Genomic DNA, 22,844 nt, shown 5'->3' with positions numbered 1-22,844 from the left:
GGGGTGCTTCTGCTTTGGCCTGTACTCTAGAAATTTCCAGACTGGCCCCAGAATGGGCAGATGACCTACTTGAATGTGATTTAACATCCTAATTTCTCTCGTCATCGTCCCCATCCCATCTTTGTCATGGCAGAACTGCCATGACTCTCTGCCCTGATGAAGTGGAACATGGTTTGATTTCTACTTGGTAAGATGTGTGATGTGCACCAATGTGAAAAACATATTTGAGCTCGGTCTCACTCGGGTTCCATGTGCCTCGCTATCCAATCAGGCTAAACATCTTCAAATAACTCCAGGAGAACCAGAATTCAAAAACTACAGTTGCGTTTGGCCGACACTGGGTTCATAAAAACGGCTTGTTGCTCCGCTGAGAGCAGTAGAATGACGATTACAGATGAGGAAGTGATGCTTAGCCATTTGCTGAGTCAACCGTCAATCAAATCATATTGGAAATAAATGTAATGCTTTATATGAACTCTGACCAAAACAGTTTTTTGAACCAGGCTGTAAACATGTTTATTTCTGCTCTAAAGTTGGACATTTTAACGTGGGAGTTAATGGAAATGGACTGGCTTTTGCAGCCAGCCTCTAGAGGCCAGTCAAGGAACTGCAATGACCCTCGACCTGGAAGTTGGAAGGTTGGCGCTCCGGGACAGCTTCACATGCCGATTTCGATAGGTGAATTTTTTTATTTGTGACCTGGCGATACTTATTTTTCAGAGAAACTTTAATTATCTGTTTTTTTAGTACTTAAAGCTCCACTTTTTTGCATCATGGTTTTTATTTAGAGTTAGATCGATAGATAAAGATAGAGAGATATAGAGATATAGAGATAAATATATATATATATATATATATATATATATATATATATATATATATATATATATATATATATATATATATATATATATATATATATATATATATATATATATATATATAGAGAGAGAGAGAGAGAGAGAGAGAGAGAGAATTTTTGAATTATTTGTTATTGTAAAATTTGCAATAGAAACAGTGATTATATAGTCATATAGTCAACAGTGCTACTTCCCGTTTCTGTAGTTTGCTGCACTACTGTTAACTGTGACCAAACACAATGCCCAGAACATTATTTATTCATGACACCAGAGAGGGTTACATTTTTGGAGCCCCTTTATTCCAACAGAATCGAGTTGTTAAGGTGCTCTATGTAGAGCCAACTCTTATAAATGTAGCAGCCTTGACAGCTACAGATAACTCATTTATCTGTAGCTGTGTGTGTTGAATATTTTCAACAACATTAACAAGTGCTGGTGGATGGACAGAGGTAATGCACTGATGTACGTAATGCTGGGTCCAGGTCCGTCTGGTTGTGTGCTACAGAGCGTCCAGCATGTAGGTATTCTTAGAACAAGACTGTCTGAAGCCACGGTGGAAAATGACAAGCTGAATATTGTGAGGTCAAGCGATGGCAGCACCGCGTACAACAGCATCAGTTCGTATGAGCAAACAAGTGCGAGTGAGCAACACAGTTCAGGCAGCTCTGACCTCAGTGCATTATAAAACAGTGAAATAAAAAAGGTAATGACAAGTGTGTCTGAGTTTATGCAGACAACAGAAAAGGTCTGGTTTCAACTGCTGAAACATGTCATACATTTACATCGAATGATTTGATGCTGTTTTATATAATAGGTTGTAGCAGTAATACCAACATCAAAAATACTCCACTAATTAATAAGAAGCTCACCATATGTTCAAACTACCGGCCACATTTTCCAGTTCTGATTTGGTCAAGATTTGACATTTACAACTACAACATTCACAACCACAACTGTATTTCATCAGACTGTCAGGTACACGCAACAGCCCTCTGACACGACCCCCATGGGTACCGGACACCTTGAGGCAGAATGCGTTGTTTCGAATCAGCAACACTAAAAAAACAAAACACACATTACTGAAATTGTAGTGAATGATTTGTCTGAACTGGTCACAGCTCCCGCTGGTGACATCCTGCTGACGACTACCGTCGCTTTCCTGCTGACTGATTCTTAAATCATTTCCTCGAATGCAGCACAAGTCTCTGATTGGTCACGGCATTGATGACCTTGTCTTTGCTCAAGACCCCGAGAACCACAGAAAAGGTGAAAAGGGAGGTTAAATTGAGAAGGTAAAAGATTCAGAAATTCCATATTTCAAAAAGGATTTAGAAAATACAGAAGGAAATGCATCTACCTTCTTAAAACGCCCGAATAGAAAAAGTATTCCTTAACAAACTTGTAAATTCAGTTATTTCTCTTTTTGAAAAATCTTTTTCAAATAGATTCTAAAATTGCATTAATATTAAATGAATTAGTACTAAAATAATAGCTGTAAAGTAAACTTTGCCACTAGAGTTGGTGCGATACTTAGCCGCCCGCTGCAGGCCGACATCTCTCTCCCACTGAAGCTGCATCACAAACTCCAGGAACTGATCAGAGACATTCAGGACTTGTTGCAGACTGGACCACAACTTATAAGACAGGAACAGTCTTTGGATGGAAGAACCCAGTAATGCTTTGTGAAAATACACACCGGGGAGGGATTCTAGTGCTTTTGTGGGAACACAGCGAATGCGCGGTTGGAGAGTGAAAGTGGAGTGAAGAGGTGATCGCCCGTGAGTCTGTTGTAATTGCTCTGTGCCGTGTGAAAGTGGCTTACATGTTTCACCAGCTCCATTTCAAACTCAAACTACTTTCCACTCAGCTTTAAGACTATCTGAAAAGAGAGGTTACTCATGGAGAAGCAAACACAACCAAAGAAGAAATGCAGTGCTTGTTAACAGCAGGTGTAACAGCGTGAGGTGCACATCTGTACTGCAGACATTAAACTGTTAGCTGTTCCAATCCATAATTTCTACTGAAAACAGTTCAAGAGTGTTATTTTGGAAGCGGTGCATATTCTGCCGTCAGCTGCTGTCTCTCCTGTCTCTGATGTCAGTTGTTGTTAGGCACAAGGAAAACATCACAATGCCTGTTTTCTGAAGATTTCAACCACAGCACTGTCACATACACTTGTAACTTTCCTACAGTTTGTCAACTACCTCAAACAATATCAAACGCTGGATTTATTCTATTCAACTGTTAAAAAGGTGAGTATGTCTGCTCTGCCAGCCTGCTTTAAGACTTCTGCCATTGTCCCAGGCCCCAGGACGGTGAGGATCACAGGACTGAACGATTACAGACCTGTCGCCCCAACTTCTATGGCCGTGAAGTCTTTTGAGAGACTGACTCACCTCAACGACCATCACAGACCCCTGCACTATACACACGACCCTCCACTTCTCCCTGAATCTGGACTCCCAAGATCCCAGGATACTTTTTTGTGGACTTCAGCTCTCCCTTCCATACAACCGTCCCAGCTGAATGTGCCATACTACCTGTGCAGGTGGATAACTGACCTGCTGACAGACAGAGGGCAGTTCTTGAGGCTTGGGCATCGTGTCTCTGACTCCTGGACCATCAGTACTGAGTCCCCCCTCAGAATGTGTCCTTTCCCCTCCGTTATTCTCTCCGTACACCAACAGCTGCCCATCTGGACTCCAGTCTGTCAAACTCCTGAGGTTTGCTGATGAAAGCACCCACATCAGCCTCTAAGAGATAAGCCTGTCTGGTGTCTTGGTGCAGCATGAATGGCAATGTTGTCAAGACCGTGGAGATGATAGTGAACTTTAAAAAGGATCCAGCTCCTCTGTAATCCTCTGTGTTGTCCACTTTCTGAGCACCACCATCACCCAGGAGCTCAAGTAGGAGCAGAACACCAGCTCCCTCACCAAGAAGGCCCAGCAGAGGATGTACCATATTTTCTGGACTATAAGTCGCATTTTTTTTCATAGTTTGGCCGGGGGTGCGAATTATACTCTGGAGCGACTTATGTGTGCATCTTCTACCTCCGGAGTTAGCAGAGTAGTTTAAAAGTGACACAGAGGATGAAGATTTAATTGGATTTTAGTTATTTGGAGTGACACGGATGGTTTGGTAAACTTCTTAGCATGTTATTTATGCTATAGTTATCTGAATAACTCTTGATATGTTATGTTAACATACCAGGCACCTTCTCAGTTGTGTCATGTAACGTAAGCAAACCGTACAATTAGTCAGCCTGTTGCTTTTATTCTATTATTATTTCAAATTGCCTTTCAAGATGACATGTCTGTTCTTGGTATTGGATTTTATAAAATAAATTTCCCCCAAAAATGCGACTGATACTCCAGTGCGACTTGTATATGTTTTTTCCTTCTTTATTATGCATTTTATACTCAAGAGTGACTCAAGAGTGACTACTCAAGAGTCCGGAAAATACGGTAATTCTCACGGTTGCTAAAGAAGTTTCCTCTCCCGGTGAAGATGATGATGAACTTCCACACTGCCATCATCATCATCAAATCCATCCTGACATCCTCCACCACCGTCTGGTATTGCTGCAGCCAGGACCAGGGACAAAGCCAAGCTGCAGAACGTCAGTCACTCTGCTGAGAAGGTGATCAGCAGCAACTTCCCAACTCTCCAGGAGCTGTGCATCTCCAGGATCCCAGCCGACCCCTCTCATCCTGGACAGAACCTTTTTCAGACCCTCCCCCCTGGCAAGAGGCTGCGGTCCATCAGGACAAGGACATCTCGTCCACCGCAGTCACCCTGGTGAACACTGGCCCAACTCCCAAACTCAGTCACTTTCATTTGCACTGCTTGTCATGTCTCTCTTTTTATTGACCCTTTTTTATTCTCATGCACTTTCTAGAGAGGTTTGGAGGCTACAGAGGAGGATGCACTCCGTGAAGCACATGGAGGAGACATTACAACATTACTGAGTGTGGCAACATTAATTCCTGTGCGGAGAGCTCCATTCATGCCAGGACAGCAAGGTGCTTCCACGAGCCCTGGATCACCACTGACCTGAAAGAGCTGCTGAACGAGAAGAAAAGAGCTTTCATGGAAGGAGACGGGGAGCTTTGAGGAGGATGCAGTAGCAGCTCTAAGTAGAAATAAATTAGCTTTATAGGAAAAACCTGCAGCACAAGTTTGTAGGAGAGTGCAGTGATACATGGTCGGGGATGAAATAGATCTGTGGCTTCAGGAAGGAGAGGGTATCAGACTGGTGCATGCCTCGTTAGAGCTAATGAGCTGAACTCTTCATTCAATACGTTCAAGTCAAGAGGAAGCACAGCATTTTTCTGTTCTACCGTCAGTAGCATAAACTTCACCCTCCCCCCCAGGCCCGTATAGCTTCCCTGTCACACCTCTACAGTCCCATCTTCCTCTTCAGTCGTGTTATTTAATACAGCTCCACTGCCTGTCATCTCCCACCACATCTGGAAACACTGAAACGTCGTCTTTCTCTCTCTCCACATCCTGCCTGTGTGTTTCTAGCAGTCAGATGAAGAGGCAGCTGAGGAGATCGGACCATCAGTGACTCAAAGAAACTGAATAAACAGAAGAGATAATATAAACCATTGCAGGAGATCATCCCAAAACTATAACCCTATACACTGGCGGTTCTAGGATTTTTCTGAAACAGGGGCCATTATGGGGCCAAATGTAACCTTCAGGGGCCAACAGTATTAAGCCCCTTTCACATACAGGGCGCAAAGCGGCGACCGCCGCCGGCTTTCCCATTCATTGTGTATGTACTACCGCGGCGCAAGAGCAGCGCGCTCTGCTGGCGAGCTTGGCGGCGCGCGAGAGGCCACCTGCCACGGGCGTTGCACCTGCCTGCGCCTGAATTGAACATTTTTTAATTTCATCGCGCTGTGAGGGCATCTCGGTGCGTCCAATAGGAGAGAAGGTGGTTGTCATCCTGCTGAGGATCCACTCCCCAACAGGCTGTCAAACTGCTCCCTGTTCAATCTGAAGTAGACATTGGTCTTCATGGAGCTGTAGCTCCAACGAGCCTGGATTCCCCCAAATCCTGTCTTCTCATGAGGATTTCATGGACCCTCCTTGCTGCTGCTGCTCGTCTCCTCCTCAGAAGAACTAAAGCCAGGGCTTGTCTTTGAAGCAGGGACAAATACATTTTGCAAATTGAGCTGTAGCTATACTGTACGTCCAAACCAGTGGGAAAAGGGCGCCAGATCGGAAAAACTTTTTTCGGTCGCCTAGCAACAAACAGTACTGGAGTTGAAGGGGGATGAGGGGGGGTGGCATCCCCCCTGAAATAAAAACGGTCCAAATCATCCCCCCCTGAAATAAAAACGGTCCAAATCATCCCCCCCTGAAATAAAAACGGTCCAAATCATCCCCCCCTGAAATAAAAACGGTCCAAATCATCCCCCCCTGAAATAAAAATGGTCCAAATCATCCCCCCCTGAAATAAAAATGGTCCAAATCATCCCCCCTGAAATAAAAACGGTCCAAATCATCCCCCCTGAAATAAAAACGGTCCAAATCGTCCCCCCCTGAAATAAAAATGGTCCAAATCATCCCCCCTGTAAAACTGCCATCCCCCCTTTCCATCCCTTATGTCATTTCATCAATGAATGTGGTTTTACTACTATTTCAACATTTAGAGTCATCACCAGAAAAATAACACCAGAAAAATAACTTATTTGACAATTTTCACCTGTTTCAAGTACATTTTCACTTGAAATAAGTAGGAAAATCTGCCAGTGGAACAAGCAGATTTCCACTGGCAGATTTTTCTACTTATTTCAAGTGAAAATCTACTTGAAACAGGTGCAAATTGTTGTTTTTTCCAGTGATGAGTCTTGTTTTCAGTGTAATGAGATTTTTTTTACTAAATTGAGACATTTTAGGTGCAGCACAGACCCCGTGGCAGGCGCCCTCTTGCGCGCCGCGGAGCTCGGCGGCAGAGCGGTCCGCTCTTAAAAGAGTGGACCGCGAGTCTCTTGTGCCGCGGCAGCACACACATGTTTGGTTTGTCCCACCTAGAGTGCACCGAGCTGTTTATTCTTCTATTCACTTGTATTGACGCAACAGGCGTCACCAGTAGTTTGGGGGTGGAACTGCAGCAATGATCATCAAATTCTCAGCTTGCCCGTTTATTGACAGAACAGGGGCACTTCAGGGGCCAATCAGATTACAGGCGGGGCCTCGGCCCCCATGGCCCCACCCCTAGATCCGCCCCTGACCCTATACAATGGATTTAAGGATTGTGCAACTGAACTAAATAGAATATAAATGCTGCCATCGTATACGCCATCATGTTCACTGGTCCATTGACTAAAATCAATGCAGTCCACACAAAATAAATAAATAAATAATAAAGCCTTGCAAACACACTTCATGGTTGGGATCCATCCTTTCCAGCAGTCGGGGGGAGACTGCAACCTGCTATCTTGCAAAGAGACAAGATAAGGGTTTTCCGTGGTTCGGTGTTGGCAGGACAGGACATTTGTGTATTCTTTTCATGATTTCAACTCCCGAAACGGATGCAGGGCTTGAAGCTTGCAGCCATGTTCTTTCCTTTTAATTTCCATCCAATGAATTATTCATTTCATTAATTAGTGATGAAATACATTCTAATACAATCCAAATATCAGTTGTTTGAAGATAAGGGAAATGCTTGGGGGAAACGCTTGCTCCTTTAAGCATCGTCACAAAACACGTATCAGCAGCCTACTATAATCCACCGCTGCAGACTGCTGCAGTGCCTGTCACATAAGCACTACCCGTACTAAGCTGCCTATCCGTTACGGCACTGTCATTTTTCTTCCAAGTTGGGGGCGAAAAAGCAGAGGTTTCTGCTTCTATGGGATGTTTTAGACCAGAGAACCTGTGGATGGCACTGGTGCTTTCCGTGCCCTTTAAGAGACTGAGCTATCACGCCTCCCGGGAGTCTGAAATGCCACTGTGATGCCACATTACGGTGATTAATACAGTAACACTCAGTGAATCTTCAGGTGATGCACTGAACTCCAATGATGAAAAATGAATTGAAAGTAATAAAATGCAGTGAGCGATCGAGCTTCACATAGGAGGAGAAACCAAACAAAAAACACCACGAAGGAGTGACTCAGTCCTGTGCCGGTCTCTCCAGCCCCGAGCCGCTGAAGTGCTGAGGCCACAGGTTGCATGTAACAGCTAATTGCTGTTGCTGTGTCCAGCCAACACCATTACACTGGCAGCGCTTCTCCAACAACGGCTCCGGTCAGAAGAGACGAGTGGCTAATTAGTGTCTGTGTGATGCAGGGTCTGGCTGTTATCAAGTTTTAAAGCTGGGAGTGTGATTGGATTCTCCCCGGTCTACTTAGCTGGAGGGTTAGTTATCCATATTACTGAAGCACGCGGGGAGCGCTGGCGAGGCACTCCGATTTGATTCACAGCGGCAGACACTGATATGCCTTGTCACTGTGATCATTCAGCATTCAATCAAGGCTGTAATCACACCCAGCAAAACAAACAGCGCCAAGGGGAAGTCCATCAAAGTATGTATGCATGAAACATGATCTCCTGCTGTAATCACTCCTTCCTGAAGGTGAGCAGTCTGGATGAAGGTAAACTCAGTTCCTTACACTTCAACTCAATGTAACTACAGGATGATGATGGAGTTACACTCATGTTAGTTATTAACTCGTATATCGTCACCAGACACTGTGTGCTTTATGGTTACTCAATGTTGCTTTTACTCTTGAAACCCAAGAAATACGCAAGCTTTAACATCTAATTGGGCGTTTTAGACCTTTTAGTTGGATTATGATTAAAATTGCAGGTGTGAAACATCCCACCCTTACACGCCCCAGAGCAAAGCTGCTGAAATCTGATCGAGTCAAAAGGAGGAATAAATAAATCCTTGCATCACTGAGTTCTTTGGTATCCCTGTTTCAGAGCTAAATGGGATAAAACCTTACTCTATTTTCCATTTTATTACCAAATGACGCAAACACAGAATAAATAAGAAATTTCATCCTTCTTGTTTATCAGTTTTATCGGTGGGGAGGCACTAGTTATGCAAGGGCAAGGTGCATACGCTCCTTTTTTCTTTAAAAGCAAAAGAGAAAAATCACAAATTGTCAGTCATGAAGGCACTAAAGTATCGTGGAGAATTTCCTGGCAAACTATTTCAGAGCAGAAAGACACACTTCCATGTCAGCACCCCCTCCAGCACCGAGGCGCCCCGCAGTGCTCAATTACACCGGTGACGTTTCAGCACAGAGCACAACCTTGGAAGAAGAAGTGCGTTTCCTCCACATGCAACTATTACTGTTTCTCCTTTTAATTATACTGAAATAATTTATTTTATGGATAAGCATCTCTGATACAGTCAACCTCATTATCATCTTAGAAAAATGCTACGCAACATTTGCAAAGTCTAATAGAGAGTCCCTTAATTTAACAGATTAATTAGATGTTCTACAAATATTGTCTTGTTTTTTCATGAAACAAAGAAAAGGTTTCTGTATTGAACTGAGCCATAGTTGGTTTGACTGTAAAACGTCTGGAAAGGTCAGACCAACAAAAGGCTGCCACACTGGTATTCGGGGGGGCATTTCATTTTCAAGACACTCCCCTTAATTGAGTTTTCAAGCTCTGCAGGACAGCTGGCAGTCTTCCCCTTCTCGCTTGCCTGCAACAATACCTGGATGACAAGAACCAATCCAAACCAATCACCAGCGCTGCGTTTGATGTTGGTGCTGAGAGCAGCGACAGCATAATATCAGAGGCAATGAAATTATGAACTACTCCTGACATTACAAGGCACAATCTCCACATCCTGATGGCAACAGGACATGGTTGCTGCTCTTTTCTAGAGCGCTGGTTGATCCCACACAGGTCCATCTGGCTAACACACATGACTGAACTGTACCAAACATGACTATTTGTCAACAGTAGAAAAACTAAAATAGTATTGTGAAGTTTAGGCTGTTATCTGCTGCAGATACTATGATGAGAACATGCTATGTAATATAAATCACAAAACGCAACGAGTGATACACGAGCACGCCACCTTACTCTTGCTGTAACATCTTTACTACATATGAACTGTTGGAGCGTTAACTGAAGGATCTGTGCCCCTGTAAAAGAGATCACTGGCTGATATCACATCGTCAACAGAAATTCAGGACTATGAAAAGCTTCATTCTTTCAAAATAAAACTCAAACCAATGATTCTGGGCTAAGCAAAGTAAAAGCCAGGTGAAGCTAAAATATGTTGCTTACTGAAAGGACACGGGTGAATGGCAGCGCCCAGTTTCAGCCGTCTCCAACCAGCTTTGCTATGAAGATGACAGACCTGCTGTCACATTGCAGCACCTCACACACAGATTCCCTCTCCCTGCAAACCCTAAGGGCATCGGTCCAAGTTGACAAGTTGTAAAAATGTGTCAAGCCGACTCTGAAATTGTCGCGAGATGCAACCAAGTGGTCTCGGTTTAAAACCGAACAATACATAGAGTGTCGAGAACAGCAACTCGTCTCCGCCTGCCAGCGAGGCCCGCCTGTATGCAGCGACTGCCAACTGGAAGAGGCCAAAAGAACTGTTGCACTGATATTGCTGCAAATAAACATAATCCAATACTAATCATACTTATAGTGTTCAAGCATCAGTTTTTGTTTACGACCTTACAGCAGGTGTGATTTGAGTATTAGTGGACATATGATCCAGTAAAGATTCATGTCTTACTAATGAGTGAATACTTTCTGTACAATAGTGTCTCCATCTCTACTAACTGAAACTCTTGCACTTCTGTGGTGGAAAATCTTTTTTTTAACCTGAAAACATAAATAACAAATTTTGTTACTTTCTAGCATAAATTTAAAGTGAAACGGAAGTAAACAGGAAAAAGGTGGGCGATTTCTGTTGGACAGATGGACACGGACTGAATCGAAAATTCAGATTTTATTCATGGTTTTCCCAATCAGAACCACAGCCCTCTCACTTATGCATAGTCAAAACCTCACTAACTAGGACAGTGCAGCCTTGTGACAACTCAGCAGCCCTGCAGAGATGTTGCACTGAAGGGCAAAAAAAGTAAAAAAAACAGGCTTTTGTGAGGAAGGATGCTGCCTTTTCTTTGAGATGAGCCATCCTTTTTGGTTTAAAAAAGAAACTATGCTAGAGCGCTCATTTGCAAATAAAAAAAAAAAAAGAAATCACGCCGAGTAAGTACATTACAGCATAAATAAAACTTATGAATAGTCTGCACATCTAAAAAATTGGTTTAAAATGTCTGAGGTGACAAAAAAAAATACATAGGGGTGAAAATGAGGGTACTTTTTTCATTTTTCTTTTATGCAGTGCGATGCTCCAGTTCCATCAGTCACACCACACTCATCCTGTGTCTCCACAATCTTCCCACTGGTCATTCATCACAGTGCCACTCAAACACAGACTCCAGTCCCTGGAGTGCCATGGTAACATCATCCCTCTGTGTGCTGGTTCTCATTCATGTATGCATGTATTTTAGCAAATCTGGGAAGTTTTTTTTTTCCTTTTAATTTAATGTGAGACAACTCTGACAACATACGGTTGTAAGAGAAGGAGCAAGCTGACAGAGGAAAGGGGAGAAGTCAGGAGAATCTCAGCAGCAGCAACAGGCAGAGGGCAAAGAGGATGACAGTGCCTTCTAGTAGCCTCTGTCAACGCGATTAGCTCTGAACACAGCTCGGGGTGAAAGATGTGTCACACAACATGTAAGACAGTTGCTGAGGAGAGTTAAATTGAGACTCGCTGGGACGCATGTGGAAGCAAAGACAGAGCAAAGCCAGTTTTGCAATAACACTGAAGATTCAACAGCATGAATTTATAAATATCACATTTTTCCTGGCAGACGTGAGTTGAGAAATCCTCATCTGTAGTTTTGCTGCGGCTCATTGCAATATGGATCAGCTCCAGGGGAAAGCGTCTGTCTGAAGGCATGAATAGATAATCACTACATCCAATGTGTGATCCACAACTGTTGTTTCTCCAATTAGCTTCCCTGCATCGAGTATCTCTCACGATGAAGACGAAGACTTCAATCCCATGGTTACAAACAACGACCGAAAGGATTTAGTGTCTCAGGCGGCGCACAGCTGAGGTGCAACAACGACACTGATGCATTCTTTGGGATAAGACTAAGCGAGTCCAGCTCATCAAAAACGTGAGTGCAACTTCATTGAGCTACTTGATTTGGGTTTGCATCACTGATAAATTAAGAGATCAGTAAAAACCTAATAATAATAGATCAGACAGGCAGAACATACCACTACTCACTAAATACAACTTGAAAATGGTGTTGATCACAAAAGTATATACCTAAGAATTTGTAGAGTAGTGCGATTGAAAAGTTATGAATAAGTTTAATTCATTTCATCTGACATAAATGCAGAAATCATGAAGAAATAGAGGGATTATAAGCAATACTCCCAGCAAGGTTTTTTTCTTTTTCCTTCTTATTTTCCCCTTCCAATATATTATATTACAAATAAAGAGAGAACCGCTCTGTCTCATCAGTATATTGCATTATTTGTGATATGTGATACTGAGATAACTAATTTTAACAAAGTCAGTTGATCTTTTCTGAAATTTTCATCAGTCCAAACAGAACTGGCATTGCTCCCCGAGTGCAATTTGAAGATGATACACATGAAGACACGGGGAGATCTGACTGATTTCTAGATGAGATACTGAAGCCAAACCCGTGTGAGATTGATAGCGCTTCACTTTTACGTCTCCACTGGCACCAAGCTGCGCAACGCCGGTGTGTGAGATCTGTGGGCTGACGGCGACGGAGCACCGAGACATCTCACTTAGCAGAAAACAGGCCTGATGGAACCGTGTGTCCTTTGTGTCTCAGTTGATATACTCTCCTTGTACCATAAAACGTCATGTTGCTTTGTAACTCAGTTTGTGATATAACTAACAGCCACCGGCCAATCATTTGTTTTAGCTTCTCTTTGCTTTCTGTTTAATACTCAAGTATTTAAAAAAAAATAAATCACTGTAAACAAGTTCTTATAAAACACATTATTTTCTTTTCCTATTACTGATATTCATCTCAATCTCTGTCCTTCCCTGATTTACTTGACATCCATGCAGCTCAATAATATACAGCTGTGGGCTATCGTGTGTGTGTAGACTTTTTTTTATCTCATGAATACATAATTCTTTATGATAAACTGCTTTAATATGGGCTGTTTTCTTTCATACTTCATAAATGCAAAGCAGCATTTAGGATCTACACATTTTTACATAAAAAAAAGAAAAATCTCTTATTATCGTGTTGTACACAAAGATGCAGTTCTTGCTACATGCTCCTGGACTTAAGGTCAAACTGAAGCGTAACATCCTCAGAAACCTTAAATCCATCTGACCATTTCCTTGTGTGTCAACATTTTATAACATTTAGTCATCTGAATTAAAATAGGCTTCTAAGACAATAATATAAACACATTGACAGAGAAAACCCACAATCTGCTTTAACCAGTCACACCTACAGTTTTATAGCAATGCGTGCATTCACACTCAACTGAGTAATTGTGCCCTGAGTCTGACGACGTTGGAGAGCGGAGAACCTTCGCTGCTTATATGCTTGACGTCAGTGGGTGTATGGAGAAACGTGTTTACACACTGTGTTGCGCTGCTGTAAAGCAGCTCATCTAACAATACCCACTCTCCCTGTAGAGTAGTTAATGCAGAATGATAAAAGGCAGTTCCCCATTTGTTGCTCACCTTGTTTATCTTATTGTTACCCTTTCAACAGTGCCGTTCAGGTTCTTTGAACCCAAGTGCTTCCGTCTCTTGGTTACCGTAAGCTCCCTGCTGCTTACTATTCAATAAGTATACCTTACCGTGTCCTTCAGCTCTAAATGTACTTGTACTTGAAAGTGCAGACCGCATCTAGGATATCTTGATCTATAATATGCACGACATATCCTCTATGAGGCCTTTCAGTCAGGTCAGCATCACAGCACTGAGCCAAAGAGTCTGATGACGAACAGTATTCTTGAATACAGACGGTGGAAAAATGTCAGTCTTAGTTTTAGTGGTTTTACTTCTTGTATTTGATACAATGACCATAATATATCACTCACATGAGAGAGAACTGGGCGGGTTTTCCCAGAACTGTACTAAACTGGTTCAAAACATAGACTTAGAGAACAGGAAGTACTTTGTATCAACAGCTAATTGGGACGTCTTCTGTTAAACATGCTCCCACTGGCACAGATTATAAATAACAAAATAAGTTACGTTAGCTATGCAGAGACAAGCAGATATATATTACAAAGTCACAAGGAGACCAAAGCCCTTTACAGGCTCTTGGTAAATGCATTGAGGAGATTTATGACTGGATGTGCCACAAATTTCTCCATTTAAGCAAAAAACAAATTTAGGCAATTGTCTTTGTAGCCAAAGAGAAACGTGTTCAGCTTCTATGCTCCACATGTCTCGAATAAAGTCCCAGAAAGCCTCAGATCAGCTGAAACGCTTCTTTTAAATCCATGTTTGAGATACACCTGTTCTAAGCTGCATTTGATTAACGTTACTTTTAAAGAGAAAGTTCGGTTTTTTACAACCTGGACCTTATTTCTGGCATTTTTTATGTTCGTATACTCACCCAGGCAAGTTTGGTGTCATTTGGAGTCCTTCGGAAGATATTAGGGGTTTTTTTGCGAGCCGCTTCTCCATATAACGGTAGTGAACAGGGCACAGCGGGACACAGACGATGCAGCGTCTAAATAACACATGATTGCCGCAAAACTCGTTCATTTATTTTATGAATCACTAGATCTGCTTCCAGGACCTGTTGTCTACATCCGGGGCTGTGTGTGTAACAAATAAATCCGTTTGCAAACAAGACCTCTGAACTCATGACGTCATCTCTGTGCGCGCATCGCAGACACAGCTCTGTGTACAGCTGGAGTTCGCTACTGTTAGTTATTTGAAACATGTCTGAATATTTGTCAAATTCTGAGGTTGTGGACGACGACTTTGAATATGATGGACGTCCTTACCGTTTTGAGCCAGAGTATACGGCTGAAGAGCTCACTGAACGGAGGACAGAGTGCGTGCACAGAGATGACGTCATGAGTTCAGAGGTCTTGTTTACAAACTGATTTATTTGTTACACACACAGCCCCGGATGTAGACAACAGGTCCTGGAAGCAGATCTAGTGATTCATAAAATAAATGAAGAGTTTCGCGGCAATCATGTGTTATTTAGACGCTGCATCGTCTGTGTCCCGCTGTGCCCCATTCACTACCGTTATATGGAGAAGCGGCTCGCAAAAAAACCCCTACTATCTTCCGAAAGACTCCAAATGACACCAAACTTGCCTGGGTGAGTATACGACCATAAAAAATGCCAGAAATAAGGTCCAGGTTTTAAAAAACCGAACTTTCCCTTTAAGTTTGAGTTTCAAAACTTGATCATATGTTAAACTACTGGTTTCTTCCCCCTCTCTTTTTGTTTAAATTTTAAAAATTCTACTTTTTATTTCTACTATGTGATGTTAATGTCTCTGTAAATCTTTGAATCACCTTGTTGTTTACTTGTGCTATACAAATACACTTGCCTTTCCCATAATATAACTTCTGGACCACTTGATTGGTTGGTTTTAGTTCATAGAAAATAAGCATTGGAAGGTCAGACCTTTGAGAACATGTTCAATCACAATTAGCCAAGAAAACTGTCATAGGTGTGTTTCTGCTGAAACTAAATGACTGAAGGCATAGAATGACTGACTCCTACTTAAAAAAAAAAAAAAATAGATGTCGACAAAAATGTTTGCAATGATGAGCCAAAATACTTGCTTACACCAATTTGTCAATATTACATTTCTAGCATCAACACATTATGTAAAACCAAATAAATGTCACGGCTGACCTGATCTTCCAGCTCAGTGGTGATTGGTCATTTGCACAGTTGACAAACAGATGGAAATATTTAATTTTGTTTTTATCATCTACAGATTATTCAGCTACTTGCAGCCTAATAGGTTGTTTTCGTATATGTTGGTGGGGTCTACGGTGCGGCCTTGGTACACACCAAATTACATTGTCATGTTTTATTTCGTTCAGTTTGTGTTTACAAGTGCAGTTTTCACTCCAACCAAACACTGTGACAAAAGGTCACTGCTGTCATTGTCCGGTATCACTCGCATTTCCATTAGCGGGAGTTCTGGGCAAACCCATCAGACCGGAACCTCTAAAAGGCCGGGCGCCATTTCAGCCCCTTCAGCCGGCGTATCTCCTTTACACTGGAGTACAAACAAGAACCATTGTCTGAATGTCATGTTTCTTTGACAAGTGGTCTTAACCAAAGAGCTGAAAAGCATAGCGACACAAAAATTGCTTGTTTCGACCCAGTGTAGGACTCTCTCTTTTTCTATACCGTTACCTTGTATCACTCTGAGCAAACTATCAATTTTGTCAATAAAGACTTTTGACTGAAACTCATTTGTCCATTTCTATCTTTTGCCATATTTGCTTATGCGGTCGCTCTCTGCCCAGCTCCCTAAAGAGGACTTTTCAGCTCATACATGTCGGACACGACCCGTCCTGGGATCAAACCGCAAAGAGTTCTCGTTACAGCTGTGCGGGTGCACACTAGAGTGCAGTTTCTGTGTCCACACTGATCCAAGTAAACCACAGTCATGTTTTTGTTTGTGGCCGAGCCAGTGAACAACTTTTCCCTTCTAATTTTCAGCAAAAATTTAAGAACACACAACATTTTACGTAAAATCTGAAATATGTAAACTGTTTGAAAGCTTGTGCACCTACTTTTAAAATTTGATTGTCACAAAAATCCCCGTATATGGTCATAGTTCTAGGTTATCATATGTATATTTTTAGTTTACGAGTTAGAAATGACCATTTACAGTGTAATGATACCACTTCAGGCCAGTGGAGGCAGCATATCACAAAAAAGTTAATGAGTCAGCTTCGGGCATAAGATGCAACAAAGTGCACCATGAGTGAGACGAAGTGATAATAAATCACTTTCAGTGGTTCTCTCGTCAACACAGCAGATCTTTTAGTGATATTCAATAAAAACGTCAGTGGTCAAAATGTCAGAGCTGCAGCATAACAGCTTCCTTCATGACTTCCCTTTCAGGCCCATTCCCAGCAGATGGTTTAGGGGGTGAAGCGAGCATCTCGGCTCTACTCCACCCTCTCCTCCTGAGACATCTGTGTTACAGCATCTAGCCTCGGTGGAGATGAAGATGGGAAGCTGAGTAATTCCACTCATTTGGGTCTGAACGACACAGATTTCAGGTTTTTTAATCAAAATCACAATTGTTACTAATTATCAAATCATGAAAGTCATAATTACTCAGCCACCTTGAAAGTGATTATTTTGGAGGGTTTGATTGTTCTTTTTTGCTGCAGCGAGGCAACATGAATATGTGCCGACATCTGTAGAAGCACCACAGACAACAATGAACCTTCAACAAAAGAAACGCAATGTAGTGCTGGCCTTGCCCTAGAAGTATTGTTTCAGTCATTTTTAAAAGAATTATAAATATGTTTATATAATAATGAACTGAACCTCGACTTTGAAACATTATATCGCAAATTGAAATCATAATTTGTCAAATATGTTGCAATTAGATTATTTCAAAGTGGGACATTTGTGCCCATACAGCACCTCTGTTACTACCTCCCCAGATGGAAAAAAGTGTTTAAGGAAAAAAAAAAACAAGTGACAAGTTGTTTGTTTTCATAAGCAGATGCGCCACTATAGACCAGCCGGGAACGGAAACCGTGTTTACAAGGACACGGCCAACATTGTGGCATGACAAAGTGTTCGAGCCGGTTATCACTTTACAAAAAACACCCTAATTTATGTTTTCAAGATCTTTATTTCCCCAAAGAGTCCCCTTTAACGCTGACTACCTAATTTTAGACTTTTAACAACGGTTAGAAAGAAAAATATGTGTTTCTGTAAAAACAGCAACTGACTTCTTCTCCTCTAAAATCTAATAAAATGTTGAAGATAAACTTTGGTGTTTTACATTTTTTTAAACATTCTAAAAAAATCTAAACGTCAGTAAGTCTCAATACTGGATTCGTGACAAGAGATCACCAAACCACTGTCAAAAGTACGTTTAGGGACAACTAAAGTTGTCAGGCTGCTGGTGAAACTAACGTATGCTTCGTACTCTTCATGATGCATCGCCACACAAAATAAACAATTCCCAAAGAACAGCAGAATTAATGTGCCCGAAACGTTGAAAACTATTGTACAAAGGCTTGCATTTCTATTTGTGATAACAAAACATCTCAAAAGAAATTAGATTTATCCACAACGTCAACCAGTTTTAAAGCTTCACAATCTCCTTCTCTAGTATCCAGTTCTTTTCAATTCCCCTAAACACCAATGACCTCGGTTAACCCCGCGCCTGAGAAATAAAAGTGTGCAGCAAGTTAAGAATCATCTTTTAGTGTCAAAACCAATTTTGTACACAAACCTTTTTTCTTTGTTCTGCCATGAATCCGAGCAGCTGAAACAAAGGCCACGATCAACATCTCTGTATCAGAGCAACAAAGAGCCCTGCTGCTTCACGAGCCATCCAAATATCACATAATACGAGCAAGATTTTCTAACTTGCTTTAAAAAGAAATATGAGAAAATACTTTAGTGCAGAAAGGAAGAAGGTGCCAGCAGGATTGGATGGAAGTCATTATTCACATTACCAACAACAACAACAACAACAACAGGCATTTTGCTTCTGTGACTAAGATACTTCAGATCTGTTTCAGTATAATATTCGCCAGCTCTGCAACGCATTTACATGAAGACTGAGGACAAAAATGAGGCAACAGCAGAGAATACATTTGCACACAAAGCTAAATATGCAACCTGTGAAGCAAAACACACACGCGTACCAAGGAAACAAACTTGTTACCTCCCAGCCTTGCACAGTGGAAGAGGAAGTGTCTATCAGAAAACATCAAGTCATTTTATTAACAGGAAAAAAACAAACCCAAACACCCAACAAGCAGTGTTTCTGGTGCACAGGAAGCTTCAGTGGGGGTATAAACTCAGCTGGACACAGATCAGAACTAACATTTTAAAGAAGAAACGAGTGGACTCACAGGTTTGAAGTCTGCGTGGCTGCAGTCCTGGCCTTGGTATCTGCAGTAGAGCATCATCTCTTTCAGGTCATGGCCCACCCTATCAATGAACTCCTTCATGCTGAACGCTTTGGGCTTGTAGGCCGTGAAGTTAGCCTTTTCCTCCAGAAAATCAAGCACATCGGGCTCAGCCAGGTGAGGCTGGGGGATTGCCAGGTGTACATCCAGCAGGGCCAGCAGCTCCCCAGCGTGGTACAGATCGTTGCGCGTGAGACGACTGAAGCGGTAAGCATTAAGGTTGCAAATAGTCACAGCGGGGAAAACCAGACTGCTTGAGATTACAGCATCCACGCTGGTCACGTGAGGGTAGGAGAGGAAATAGGCCAGGCGCTCAGCGCTCTCCAAGGCTAGCAGTCCGAGGCAGGACAGCAGCGCTGCAGCCCAGAGCAGGCGGCGTACGCTGGCCCGACCATACGGGAAGATGTAGCGCAGGCCGTGCAGCGTGCTGGTCTGGGCAAAGGCCTGCCAGGAGGTGGGGCGCAGGCTCGAACTCTCATGGCTCCCCTGACTCCCACAGCTCTCCTTTAGATCCATGCTGAGCCCTCCACCTCCGCAGCCAGGGAGCCCCCCCGCTGCACTCACACCTGCACAAACATTAAAAAGAAAACTCTATAAGAGACTTGAATTGGAGAGTCCACATTTATTTAAAAAAAAAGGGGGAAACGAAAGCTCAAACAAAAAGGAAAGAACATTGAAAAGCAACAAATGTAAAACCAACAAACAGCTGACATAGGAGAGAAAGTATTAAGTGTATGACTTAAACTCAAAACCTGAGTAACTGTCAGAAATACAGTGATAGAGGAGACGGATGCTTCCTCGGGGCATCCCTTCGGTTTCCCTTCACACGGTCAATAACTCCCTCGAACTTGCCTGTGGATCCTACTACAACCCCAGCAAACATCAACACACACCCAAATCCCCAAATGCCCCCCCCCGCTTCCCTTTCATCCTCTGATGCCCTCTGTGTCCGCTCCATTTCACTGACAAAATAACCAGAGTTAAGTCCTCTCTGACACCCGGAGCCAGAGGTGAGAGTCACTTCAGCCGCAAGCAAATGAAATCTGCCCGTGTGTATTTTAAGTCTCGGCTCATCTCTATTCAAAAAACACACCACACACACACACACACACACACACGAGGTGACTCTTAAGAACACAAGCTGACAGATACACAAACGCATGTCAAGGCTCCTCATGATATCCCATGCCCTCAACTAATGACAAGCCAAAGCACCTCTCTCTTTCAGCCTAGCGAGGAGACATCCAGCTGGTGTGAGTGCATGCGAGCCTGACAGCGCACGTGTGTTTGTGCGTGTGTGTGTGTGTGTGTGTGTGTGAGAAAGAGAGAGGGAGAGTCGATGATCAGAGCCGCTAGTTAGTCCTGCACGCCGATCCAAACTCCTCCCGTTTTCCTTCGGCCACATACAACCGCTTTCCCTCCTCTTCCCAGCTCATCTGGAGCGGCGGCGAACAACAGCGGAGCTGGGAGAGGCGCACACACACCAACACACATTCTTCAGCAGACACAGTGGAGAGGAGAGGGGGGGGCGGGAGAGAAGCCAACACTCTCCTCCCTTGATCTCCCCAAAGCGAAGTCTCTTATTGAATATGTTTCCTCCTCCCCCAGAAATCCCCCCCCACCTTTGCTCGTATTTGTCTCTCAGCCTTTCATATTTCCACATCTCGTCACTGCAAAAACGGAGTGATGGATGGATGCGAAACGGGAGGCTGTCGGAGAGACAGATGGAGAGAAGAACAGTGGTGGTTGCTTAGTTGGTGGGGGGGGGTGAAGCAGAAGTGGGGATGGAGGAGTAAAGGCAGGGATATCTAGGTTGAGGACAAAAATAAGACAGGAAAGTAAAAAGAGCAAGAGAGAAAGTGTGGCCACGCAGACTGAACAGAAGTGTCACACCGAGGAACCCAGACACGACCCACGAGCAGAAAGCAGGACACGGAGGAGAATAACGGCAGGCTGGTTATTTACTTTGAGAAATTTGATATTTCTGTGCAGCAGATTAATCAGGAAGAGAAATGGGGGGGAAAAAAATGTCTGCAGGAAAAGGAGAAGGAGAGAGGAGGATGAGAATAAAACATCAGAACGGTTTGAGTGTTTTAAAAAGAAGGTAATGTGTATATTAACAATGTTTATTATAAAAACAACATCCACTAATAAGTTGAAATCACAACAATCGAGGTGCGGCCGGAGTGCTGGGCTGGGCTCGGTTGCCTTGGTGATAAAACACCCACCAAACCGCTGTCAATCTCTGTTGTCGTTCTCAACATGCATCCCGCACACAGAAACACCCCGACATAAACACGTCAGGTCGCTGCCTTTTAGTTAACAGTTTTGTGGCAAGTACATTTTTAAGAAAAGCAGTTGTCAGTCAGATGAAACCCAAATTATCAATTTTCCTATCTTACACACACCCAGACGACGCTCCACGCAGCTTTGTCCACACACCTGTCAGGGCAGACGATCAGTTCAGATACAGGCCACCTTTGTTTGTAGAAACAGCATCAACATGGAGGTCGTAGCAGAAAATTAACTACTCGGGGGATGGATCCTGAACATATCCGTTTGCAGACTTCGGAGACTGGAGTTACCAACAAGTTGTGTAGCTGGATACAAACATGACAACTGAAATCCAACTAGACTTTTCATTCTTCTTCTCACTTTCTCAAAGCATCTTCTGACCCGATGTGATGCCCAAGCTACCACATGTCACTAAATATAAGCCTGGTTCAGCAACTTCTGCCAAAAAGTACTTTAAAATGCATTGCTTTGCTTCCTCCTGAAGCTCGGGGAGGAAAAACTAAACTATTGTTAAGGTTTTTAAATGCAAAGATAAAGCCAAATACCCATTCAGTCACACTTCATTGACAGCCTCCGTTTTGGTTCCGTTCCAAACCGTGACCTCCGTGTCCCTCAACGGAAAGTCTTGACGTATTGCGAGCGCCACCGCTGTCAGAGTCCATTTTTACTGCTGAGTAAGTAATTAAAAAGAAAACTAAGAGAGCAAAACTTTGAATGCAAGCGTACGTAGCAGACATGCTGCATCATCTATATCTAAGTCGACCTCAGCAGTATGCTATCCCAGCACTTCCATGGTAAAGTTTTTTGAAAGTTATTTGTTCTTAAATTCAAAGTAAATGGAGCAAAAAGAAATATTGGCATCAGTTCAAAATGATAACTGGGATGGAGATTGATGACAATCACTACACGTCCCAAAGTGCTGCTATGATTTAGAAAACCCCTCAAAACTACTGAACTGGGATGGAGATGGCACGCCTTACATGTAAACGTAAGTGGTTTATTCTTTTCTCTTGTCAGTGTCCATTTAAAAAGCGCTGCATCTGCCAGCAGGCTCTCATAAGATAAGACATAAGTGGATAATCCCAGATCAGATATTAACAAGTCAAATATTACTCAATTACCAATGTAATATCTGCATCTTGAGCTCACTCTGTTGCAACCAGCTCTGTGACGGGTCTGCTTTGCTTTTCCAGCTCAGTGACAGCCGGCCTCTTTTTCAAAATCACCTCTTTTGCAGTTTCCAAATGCATATTCAACACTTGTGATGACCTTTCACGAAGAATTATGTCATTAAATTGTCACGAAACAGCAATGCAAGAGGCCACAACGGTCAAATAAAAATGAAGGGAATACTGGATGCACTGCATCGTCAAAACAAATGTCAAACTCACTTTGAAGGACAATAATGAATTGAAGTGTTAGCCTCAGTTACATTTTACTATCAGTCATTAAATTGAAATCCAATGTTTCCTCCATATTCATATACTTTCATGCAC

At 42.7% G+C, this 22,844-nt stretch overlaps 1 protein-coding gene across 1 annotated transcript in view; it reads right to left on the bottom strand.

Annotated features, from left to right (window-relative positions):
- asic2 (acid-sensing (proton-gated) ion channel 2) overlaps positions 1–20,469 on the bottom strand; it is a 388,479-nt gene extending 368,010 nt beyond the window's left edge. The window contains exons 1-2 of the mRNA XM_061711147.1: positions 20,269–20,469; positions 18,997–19,619 (exon numbers count right to left, since the gene is read on the bottom strand). Coding sequence (XP_061567131.1) covers positions 18,997–19,619; positions 20,269–20,458 — 813 coding nt within the window. The 5' untranslated portion in view covers positions 20,459–20,469. The remainder of the gene's footprint in view (positions 1–18,996; positions 19,620–20,268) is intronic.
- Positions 20,470–22,844: the final 2,375 nt, after the last annotated feature.

Source organism: Cololabis saira, chromosome 21 (genome assembly GCF_033807715.1).
Source record: "Cololabis saira isolate AMF1-May2022 chromosome 21, fColSai1.1, whole genome shotgun sequence".
In the NCBI taxonomy this organism is placed as follows: domain Eukaryota; kingdom Metazoa; phylum Chordata; class Actinopteri; order Beloniformes; family Belonidae; genus Cololabis; species Cololabis saira.
This window is presented reverse-complemented; position numbering and strand designations above follow the sequence as displayed.